General features: G+C 35.9%; 1 protein-coding gene across 1 annotated transcript; it reads left to right on the forward strand.

Moving 5' to 3' along the window:
- Nucleotides 1-4017: 4017 nt before the first annotated feature.
- Nucleotides 4018-6196, forward strand: LOC113737129 (beta-D-glucosyl crocetin beta-1,6-glucosyltransferase-like). The gene is made up of 2 exons (XM_072083937.1): nt 4018-5208; nt 6164-6196. Exons 1-2 carry the CDS (start codon nt 4018-4020, stop codon nt 6194-6196), a joined length of 1224 nt encoding a protein of 407 aa, XP_071940038.1.
- The last annotated feature ends 4697 nt before the right edge of the window (nt 6197-10893 follow it).

Raw genomic sequence — 10893 nt, forward strand, 5'->3', positions numbered from 1 at the left:
TCTAGATTTTTACATCATAGCATATTATCTTATATGCATTCTGTTTTTTGGGATAATTTTAAAAGTCCTTTGGGTTTCTGATTAACTGAATGTAGATCAGGGAGCACTACCTGTAGGTTGCTTCTATTTAAAGAAAAAAAAAACTCCTGGCAATTAAAAATGTCAGCATAGAATTCGATATTCTAATGTTGTACTATACCTATTCTGACACTTTCAATTATCAAGAGAAGAGATTTTTGTTGGTAGATGGGATGTTATAACAGCATAGTTTTCCTGACATGTTGAATAGTATGAGTCTATCCCCACATTGGAAGGGACAACACTCGCCTTAGGTGTGAGGATAGATAAAGTGTCAGGTTAGATTATCTATACTGACACTTTTAAATGCCGTTAAAGGCCATTTTTGTTGTAGTGATGCTATATAGTGGTCCTGTGAGAAAGTATAAAAAAAAGAGAATTTTATTCATCAAAAGTTAAGACCTGACATATTAACAATTTCATTTTATTTTATAATGACCTGTGAAAATAAAGAACTATACATGTATAGTTATTTCTTTACAAAATTATTTAATAATAAAATTAGGTGTTTCCAACCGTATAATTATCAAATCTTTTAATATAGAAGAAATATACATGTGTAGTTATTTATATACAAAGGATTATTTTGAATATAATTTTGTTGAGAGCTCACATTTGCTAACTTCTAACGTGCGAGTTTTAAAAATAAAAAAGATTTATTCCTCTATGATAAATGTCAACGCAAAAACAAAAATGATTGTGAGCTCCTAAATAAAAAAAGCAATTTTTGAATAAAATTTTCTAGGAATTCGCATTTATCGAATGTGAGGTCCAAAATATTTACTCCTCGCATTTAATGAATGCATAAACAATTATTTAAAAAAAAAAGATTTTACTAGAGATTGCATTTAGTAAATGAGAGATCTGCAAAACAAATATTTTTTAAATTAAAATTTCGAGGAGCTCGCATTTAGTACTTTGAGAAAACAAATATTATTTAAATTTAATTTTGTAGGAGCTCGCATTTACTAAATGAGATCTCCAAGAAAACAAATTTACTACTAAATGGGAGCTCTAAGAAAACAAATATTTTTTAAATTTAATTTTTTTAAGAGCTCACATTTACTAAATACGAGCCCTTCAAAACAAATATTTAAAATTTAATTTTCTAGGAGCTCGCATTAGAAACTAAATATTTCTTAAATTTAATTTTCTATGAGCTCGCATTCAGTAAATGCGAGTTCTGACAGAACAAATATTTTTCAAATTTATCTTTTGTTGACCTTGCATTTACTAAATGCGAGCTCTAACATAAAAAAAAAAAAAATTTTTTAGCTCGCATCAATAATAAAAAAAAATTTCACGTGAGCAAATGCGAGCTTATCTAATTTTGCATTTACTGAATGCGAAGAGCCCTGATTCGAACCAAATTCACCCCATTTACAGAATTTTTTTGAAATTCATCACAAATCCAAAAGGCATCACCAACCACTCACATTAGCCCTCATCGGTCTTGAATGCAGTCTTTCACCCATCCCTAGACTGGATGCGTATCTGATGGTATCCATTGGTCAGATCAATTTTAGTGTACACCCGTGCTCCAGACAAACCCTCCAACATGTCTTCCAATCTGGGAATGAGAAAGTTGTAGCGCACAAGAATTTTGTTGATAGCTCACATCCGCCACAAACCATTCTTCTTGGGAGTCAAAAGAGTTGGAACAGCACATGGACTCATGCTCACGCGAATGGACCCCTTCTCTTGCAATTCATCAACAATCTACTGTAAAATCTCGCTCTCCTTTAGGATTCATCCGGGATTGAAGTAAATTTGGTAAACACGCCCCAGACACCAAGTCAATCGTTTGTGGTAGTCCAGCCAAATGACGCCTCACTAAACTTGCCTCGTGATTGCATTGCTAAAGCTACTGAATACTTTCTCCTTGGCCTCAGTGGCCTGAGCTCTAAAACTAAAAGAAACTTGCCCTGCACTTTACATTAATTTGCAGCCACGGTTTAGCATTAGGTAACCCGGGACCAGTAAGAGCGGCCCCCCCTTTCTTTTTTGGAAGTTTTTTGTTTCTTGAAGTAAAGTTAAAGGATTATAATAAAAGGGCAAATAGATCTTACATCATTGAGATAGAAATACTACGGACCACATACTGGAACAGAACATTAAACAAAACACCAAACATATACAATATTTTAAAAGGCGAGGGCGTTGGATGGGGTGTTTTATATTTATCCAAACGGGACAAAAGTCCTAAGGTATGGAGTGTAAGTTCCACAAATTTTAATTTAAAAATATTATTATTGTTTAACAAATGAAATTACAACATAGCTCTAACTTATACATTAACCATCTACATCAAATTAATAAAAAATAGTTATATTTTGGGATCAATGAAAAGAAAAAAAATTAGGAAACAAGTCATGTATGCTTTTATTTTGTATTTCTTCCAAACTATTTTCAAAGAAAAATAAATGGAATCATTCTATTAAACAATAATAAGGACATGAAACAAAGATAAGGAAGATAAGATAGTTAAATTAAAGTTCAAAATAAAAAAAAGAAAAAAAAAACACAAATTCAAATGTCCTGGAGCATTTGAAACTTGTCTCGCCCTAGGGCTCAGCCCAAGACTCTCTCCAGAAACGCCTATTAAAACAATGACCATATATCAAGACATAACATTTGACAACCCAAAGCAGTCTGATCTGATGCTTAGACAGATGTGGGAAACTTCCGGGGAACTACATCCTGACATGCATCTTCCCATACAGTAGGCAAAATATAAAGCTGTTGCGCAGTCAGAATTGTGCAGTCTGGATACGGTGGGAGGTGGAGAGCTTTCTTGGACAAAAGGTCGGCCACTCATTTACATTCGCGGTGGTGGAATTGGCCACTGGAATATTGCTGTCTCACTTGTTTATTTCCCCAGTAACTATTGGACTTTGGTCCAATGATCAGAGACAACTTCTTAAGGCTATCTTTGCCCAATGCATTTGGGTAAAGTCTATATGTTTCTTTTCGTCAAAAAAATCCAGAAGGTGGAGTAGCACCTAATTTCTCATAGCATAAGAATAGAGTAAATGGCAGAGAAAAAAAATTTCCACAACAAATACCGAAGCTGATGGATACCAAATCAATGCACTGACCACTTAGCGAAGATGTGATCACCTGAAGCTCCGAGTCCTTCACTTTCTGTGCTAGAGGTTTGATCGGAGGTGAATTAATTATATAATTCAGTGCTATTTGATTTTATGCATCTTTCTTACCCAAAAAAAAAAAAAAAGAAAAAGAAAAACTTATTACCTACCAAAGACAATGATATGTGAGCAGTCCTAACTTGTTTATTCAAATGGCTTATAGCAATTATAGACCTTTTTTAATCGTTAATCTTGTGTCATTGATGAGCAAGTCTTAATTTGTTGGTACTTGGACACAATTGGGCATAACTGTTCATCTTAGTTCATCCGCCTTGACGACCTTCTTGGGGTTAACAATAATTAAAGGGTCATTTTAACTATTCTTTCTTCCAAGTTTTATCATGTTGGAACATTGTTTTGAGCAATTATTTTGAAATTTTTTTTTTTGACAAATGTAGGTGTTTTAACATATTATAAGTCAATGCGGTAAATTCTATCTGCATTTACTAAGCATTTTTCTTCCACCAAACTCAAAAATCATACGAACCAGTTCAATAATAATAATAATAATAATAATAATAATAATAAAGGATTGTTTCCCCATTAAATTGAAATTAATTTCAGGAAAATAAATTAAAAAAAAACAACTGAGATGTGAGAATCTTGACAAGGTCAAAAACTCAAAATGTCTGCCACTTGCAAAATGTTCAAATATAAAAGGGATTGGGCACATCTAACGGTGAATCATGTGATATGCCTATGCAAGCTACTATATATTTATTCAGCAGCGCTCCCGTTTCTCAGAGCAAAGAAAACCACCGGATTATTTCAAAGATTCAATCAATCAGCTATGGAGAAGACATCAAAAGAATCTAACAGTAGATTCAGAGTTTTGATGTTCCCATGGCTAGCTCATGGCCACATATCTCCCTTCTTGGAACTATCCAAGAGACTCGCCAAAACTAACTTCCAGATTTACTTTTGTTCCACTGAGATCAATCTGACTTTCATCAAGAAAGATAGAAACTTGGAGGAGTACTTCTCTAATCAATCAATGAAATTAGTACAACTTGATTTGCCACACTTCCCTGAACTTCCACCGCACTATCACACGACAAAAAACCTCCCATCCCATCTCAACCAGACGCTCCATCATGCTTTTAATTTGGGAAAGACCAACTTCCAAAACATCCTTAACACTTTGAAACCTGATTTGCTAATCTACGATATGTTCCAACCGTGGGCCTCAGAACTAGCTTCACTGATTCATGTTCCATCTGTTCTTTTCTTAGTCACTGGAGCAGCTTCTTGGTCTTGGGTGTACTTTCATCATCTGGCCTTCAGTAAAGGATTCCCCGGTGTCAATGAGACTTCTTACCTTTTTCCGGCAATATTTCTGCGGGATTATGAAATAAAGAAGATGGCTGCAGTTGTCGAAGAATTCAAGAAAAATATCCCCGAAGAAGCACTACTTGACTTATCTCCAACTAAGTCCTTTGAAGTATCTTCAGACATTGTTTTGATGAAAAGCTGGAGAGAGATTGAGGGAAAATACATTGATCATTTGTCTTCCTGCTGTAAGAGGAAGATGATAGTTGTAGGTCCTCTTGCTGAGCTAAAACATGATGATGCCAAGGAGGGGGAGTTGGAGTGGCCCGATTCCCATCTCATCGAATTTCTGAATGGCAGAGATGAATCATCAGTGGTTTATGTTTCTTTTGGGAGCGAAACCTTTTTGTCCAGGGAAGAAAGGGAAGAAATGGCATACGGGCTGGAGCTGAGTAATGCTAACTTTATATGGGTAGTTAGATTTCCCGTGGGACATGCCATTGCCCTTGAGGATGCTCTACCACAAGGGTTTCTGGAGAGGGTGAAAGAAAGAGGGGTGGTGCTGGATGGATGGGCACCACAGGCTAAAATTCTTGAGCATCCAAGTACGGGTGGATTTGTGAGTCATTGTGGATGGAGTTCTGTTATCGAAAGCATATATTATGGGGTACCATTGTTAGCCTTGCCCATGCTTTATGATCAGCCATGGAATGTGATAAGAGTTTATTTTACGTATTTTTAAGTGCATTTTATTAGTTAATTTTGAGTTGATTATTTAGTTTTATAATTAAAATAAAGAGGTTTTTGGTAAAATTATATATTTTTGGTAAAAGTGGATAATATTGCATTTCTATTGATTTTAATAGTAAAAACTTCATTTTTATGCAGGAATAATGAATCAATCACCAAAGGAGGTCAATTGAGGTGAAAAATAGAGATTTGGTGATGAATTTAAGTGGCAACAAGAAGAATGAAGTGAAAAATGTTCAAGTGAGGAAATGCAATACAAGTCAGTTTTGACACTTTTCAGTATTTTGACCATATCTGGAGCTACACTTATCGGATTGAGGTGATTTTTATACCATTTTAAAGCTAAGAAAGAGACCTACAATTCGTATGAAGACATCGAAATCCATTTCTGCCATCTTCATGGGCAAAACGTTGGAATACAGAAGCTGCACCCTGTGGTCGGAAGTTAAAACAGAGGTTTGAACAGGTGACAGTATTTCGATCATATCTCAGGCTACAAAGCTCCGATTTGGATGATTCTTGAAGCATTGGAAAGCTAACTCAAAGGGCTACAACTGTTGTGTTTTGCACAAAAGATAGTTCGGCCTTTATGATAGAGAAAATCGCAGATGAAGTAAGGCCAAAGTGAATACGCGAGTACACAAAACGTGACTTGTAACCGCGTTTTGTGTAGGCGCGTTTTATAGCCGAAATTCTGCAATTTGACTCAGCCAATTCTCTTGTGTTCATACCACTTTCCAGCTATAAGATGCAAGGGAATTCGGTGCACATGCTTCAGAAGACAAAAGGGCAAGAAAAGTGGCTTATTTTCAAGTCAAAAATATTGGTTTTTGACTATGCTAACAAAGTGGAGATTTGGGAATCAAAGGATAGAATTTGACTTGGAAAAATGGAGCATTTGAGTGTTTTTTATGCAGAGATATGGGGAGAGATCTGGGGACCATTCGTAGCTTAGCTTCTTACAGAAAAACATATTCTCTCTAGCTAGGTACTTGCAAGGGGCAATTGAGGTTTCATCTTGTAATCATCCAAGTTCAAGACAAAGGAGATTTTTGGAAGGCTTTACCATATCTTGGCTAAGACTTTCTTTATTCCTCTTGTATTTGTAATTCATGATGATTTACATTAATGAAGTTATGAGTGTTTCATCATTCATGAGTAGCTAATTTCCTTTATCTAGGGAGTAGATGAAGCTTATGGCCAAATGATATGAAGTGATTGTGATTTATGCTTGTTATGTCTTGTATTAACTTATCTACTTGTGTATGTTGGATTACTTGTTGTTGCTTGATCACCAATAGTAGGTTTATAGTTGTTTTTACTCATTGAGAAATGGTAAAAATAATGGAATGACACAAGTAGAACTTGTGTTGTATATTCATGAGAATAGAAATACATTCAAGTGGATGAAATCTGCATTTCATGTGTAAATAAGAACAGATTTAGTATTTACCAAGAGATTAGGAAAAACTAATCTGTTTTAACCCATTATTATCATGAGAATGTGAATTTGGTATTTCTGGAAATGAATCCTTGGTTAAACAAGAGCAGTAACAAGTGTTGAATTAATTCATTTTAGATCTTTTGAGTCATAAGTGGAATCTACATCCCTAGATCTTAATATTTAGTGAATTCTACTCCTATTGTGAAATTGCATTTATCTATTTAAGAATTTTTATAGTTGAATTAAAATCTGAAGTTTCTGCTCAAATTAATTGTAAGTCTAAATAATAGAGTAAATTAGTATCTAATAATTGTTTTAATTGCTCCTCGTGGGATCGACCCGATACACATCTTGTACTACAATTGCGACCTGTATACTTGCAGTCCAACGGGTGTAAAATCGGAATTAAACTTGCATTGATAAAAAAAAAAAATTCCCGTCAAGTTTTTGGCGCCGTTGCCGGGGAGCGGCAATATTAGAGCCTAATCAACTCTATTAATTTAGACAGATTTATTTTTATTAGTTGAGCTGATTATATTTAATCTTATATTGTAATCAGTTTTTGACAATTGAAATTGCATAATATCTCTTATTTCTGTTTGTAGTGTATGCACTGTCGCGCCCCACTTTTCGATCGTCGAATGTACGTGAAGAAGTGTGGTGTGTGAACGTGTGCAAAGTAAAAGTAAAGGCCATGGGACTTTGGAAAGCGACGATTTGGCCAAAAAATAGTTTTAAAAAAGGGTTTTGAAATGAAAAGTTTGGAGTCGCCACTTGGTAATGGTTTAAGGTGTACCAAGTCACCCAAAAATGAGTTTTGAAGTCAAGTAGTAATAAACCCTTTTTAAAACGACTCCTAGTCTACGTAAACCAAAGAAAAAGGTTCGGGAGTCACGTTTGACAAAGGGGAAGGCAAGGATAGAATCCAAGGCACCCCTTTGACCTAGCCAAGGCTAGTTGCGTTGATTTAATCAAAGATTTTCTTGTTTTAACCAAAGAATTTATTACATTTGAGTGCCCTACATGAATGCAAACCCTAGACCTAGGGGAATTGGGGGAAATTTCCCTTCAAAGGTTGAGTGGTGCCAATCACATTAATTGTGAAGCCCAATATCAATCCTTTGAAGAAGTCACGAATAATGCAAGTGGGATGCAAATGAATGGAATGCATGCGTGCAATGTGAGGACATGAGTTTGAAAAAGTAATAAAAGAAAATAAATATGTAAATGAAAGTGTGCACGTGAGTGGGCAACGTACGGTGTGTGAAATGATAATATGAAGTGCATGTGTGCAAGCAATGATAAAAGTGTTCGTGTGCAAGTGAAGAAACTCAAGGGTGCACGTGTGCAAAAATGGGAGGAAAGGTGTTCATGTGCAAGTGAAAGGATAAAAAGGTGTACGTGTGCAAATGAGAGGAAAAGTGAAAGTGTAATGATGGAGTGGACTTAGAATGCATGAGCCTAGGGAATTCATGCATATTGGGACGGGGAGACCTAAATCGTGACTCAATTTGCCCTTTTATAGAGAGGATATAAGCGTGCTAAGGCTTTAGAAAAAGCCACACTCGTCTATATCCCATATTTAAGGGGACTCTCAAGCAAATGAACCCTGTAACTAGCATGAAATGCAAAAATCCTAAAATGGAGGGAAAAGGGGTTCGAGGGGCATGCAAAATGATAAAACTAAAAAGAATGCATGACATGTAATGAACATGCACACATGTACTAACGAGAGGAGATCCCTAAGGGTCTAGCGTTGGACTAGCCCATTCTATGAATTCCGACTAGCGTTGGACTAGTGGAAACGTACAGTCATCCATCACATTCATCTATACTACAAAAAAGCGAGTAGACATGTCAAAACGCTCGTAAACACATAACACGTAGCACTTAGCATGCTCGACTAGATGCAAAAGCCTACTAAAGCAATTTAACATGTAACAACAAAAGCAAGCAACCAAAGGGAAGGGGAAATGGACCAGATGCTCTACGAGCCCTATCTATTACAAGCCAGGAGGTGTACACATACCCCATAAAAGCATAAAGGGGAAGGGAAAATGGACCAGAGGCTCTCCGAGCCCTATCTATTACAAGCCAAGAGGTGTACACATACCCCATAAAAGCATAAAGGGGAAGGGAAAATGGACCAGAGGCTCTCCGAGCCCTATCTTAAATAAAAGTAAAAGCCAGTAAATGCATGCAAGGAGATAAGGAAAGCGGAGTAGGCATGCAATTTCACATAACACGTAGGAGCACATAGGGTCAAATGTAGTGCAAATGAGGGATAGAGTATACCTCCCTCGAATTGACGCCCCAATGAAGTGAAATTATTCAATTACCCTCCAAAATAATAAAAGGGTCAAGGCACCACTTTATTTAAGAAAAATTAAAAGAAATGGGCAAAACAAAGCTCACTTGGTCATAAAGCCACTAAAATCATGAATTAATTGCAATGAAAACAAGACACAGTAGTTAATTGAAACAAAGCAAGCAATGAAGTTTCGAAATTAAAACTACCAAGGACTAAAGTACGAACATTAACCAAGCACTCGAAATTAATCAAACACTTTTAGGAATTTCAAGGGTCCAAAGGTAAAGAAAACGGCAAGTAATGGCTAAAAAAACAACTACTTCATGACTCGATTGCAAGAATTTAGAACATCATTGGGCCTTCGTAGCATTGCTTCGAAATCAAAAGGACCAAATTGATTAGTTTTTCAATTACTTGGGCCATAGTGGAATAAGGGGAGACTTGAGGGGGTTAAGAGGCAATTTTGAAACAATTTTTCCATGCAAATTCATGCAAGCTACGTGAGACTTAAACTACTGCAACTAAAAATGCAACGTGCTTTCTTTTGCTTCCAAGACAAAACCAAACGCACAGCTTATTGTTCAAGCTCGGATTTCAAACCCAAACACATAACTTTAATCTAGACCCAAACTTCATACTCACCACCATCCAATCAGGTAGAAGATTTAGAAATATTTCATGCCAAATTCTGGAAAATCATGCAAACATGTAAAGGAAAAGAAAACAAAAGGCTGCTGCAATCTCTTTGCGATTTCTACACCATTTCAGTCGAGACTTCATCATGCAAACGAGTTCACCAAACCCAGATTTTAACTATCGATTATCAACTAAATCAAACCCAAGATTTAAATGTACAAACAAAGTGCTGAAACCGACTTGTAAGCTGTTGCAGAATGGAACATGAAACTAATGCAGCAAAAATGATGTGAGAAACGTTTCTGCAATTTTCTTATTCAGCCTTCAGCAACTAAACAAAACCCAACACACAACTCGTTTTTCAGTTCAGATTTCAAACCCAAGCACAAAGCTTTAAACCAGGCAGCAAACTGCATCATTATCATCATCCAAGCAGGCAGAAAACTTAGAAAAATCCTATGCAAAATTCTGGGCAAGAATTCTAACATTTGGAAGAACGAAACTGCTGTAATTTTTCCATTCATTCGAGCAACCAAAATTTGTGTTAACCATTTTATCATAACTATCACATCATTTCATCAATGAATTTCACGCACCATTTTCAATTTGATTCTAACTAACATAGCTAGCACTTATTAACCATACAGTTTCACAAAACAAAATCATGCCAAGAACAACCAATAAATCAGTTTTTTTTTTGCTTGCCGGAAAAAAAAAATGAAAGAAAAACTGCTGCATTTTTCGTTTGCCAACTCATGTCCAAAACAAATTTTGATCAGATTTTCCTAACCAAGCATTCAAACTCTAAACTAAACAAACAAAATTTAGACATTTAGACAGGCTAAAAACTAGCTAGGGATTATGAAAGTGCTGGAAGACTTATTCACAAAGGATCATGCGAATCTGGAACAAGCGAATGAAATCAGTGGTCTTCACTTTGTTGTTAGCACAGCAATTTATTCATAAAACTCAGACCATTCTAACGAGGAAACTGGACATAAACATACAGCAAATAAACCTGTAACAACCAATGCTTCGGCATTTACAAGGTCAGGCTTATGACTATGACAAAATAGGGAGTTGTCGGGAGACCATAAAGCAGAAAGTGAACAAACTTTGGTTTCAAGCGCTTAGAAAATCTGGGAAAACAATCGGGTTGCTACAATTTATCGACCCCATCATAAACTTCTATGCAATCACACGCAAGGCCAGGGAACAAGAAAACAGAAACAACGAAGATGCAAACAACTAACGAA

Source organism: Coffea arabica, chromosome 3e (genome assembly GCF_036785885.1).
Source record: "Coffea arabica cultivar ET-39 chromosome 3e, Coffea Arabica ET-39 HiFi, whole genome shotgun sequence".
NCBI classification, from domain to species: Eukaryota; Viridiplantae; Streptophyta; class Magnoliopsida; order Gentianales; family Rubiaceae; genus Coffea; species Coffea arabica.

Coding starts and splice junctions, on each gene's coding strand:
- LOC113737129 (XM_072083937.1), top strand. CDS start 4,018: ATGGAGAAGACATCAAAAGAATCTAACAGTAGATTCAGAGTTTTGATG. Junction 5,209..6,163: donor TTTATGATCAGCCATGGAAT/GTGATAAGAGTT, acceptor TTTTTTATGCAG/AGATATGGGGAGAGATCTGG.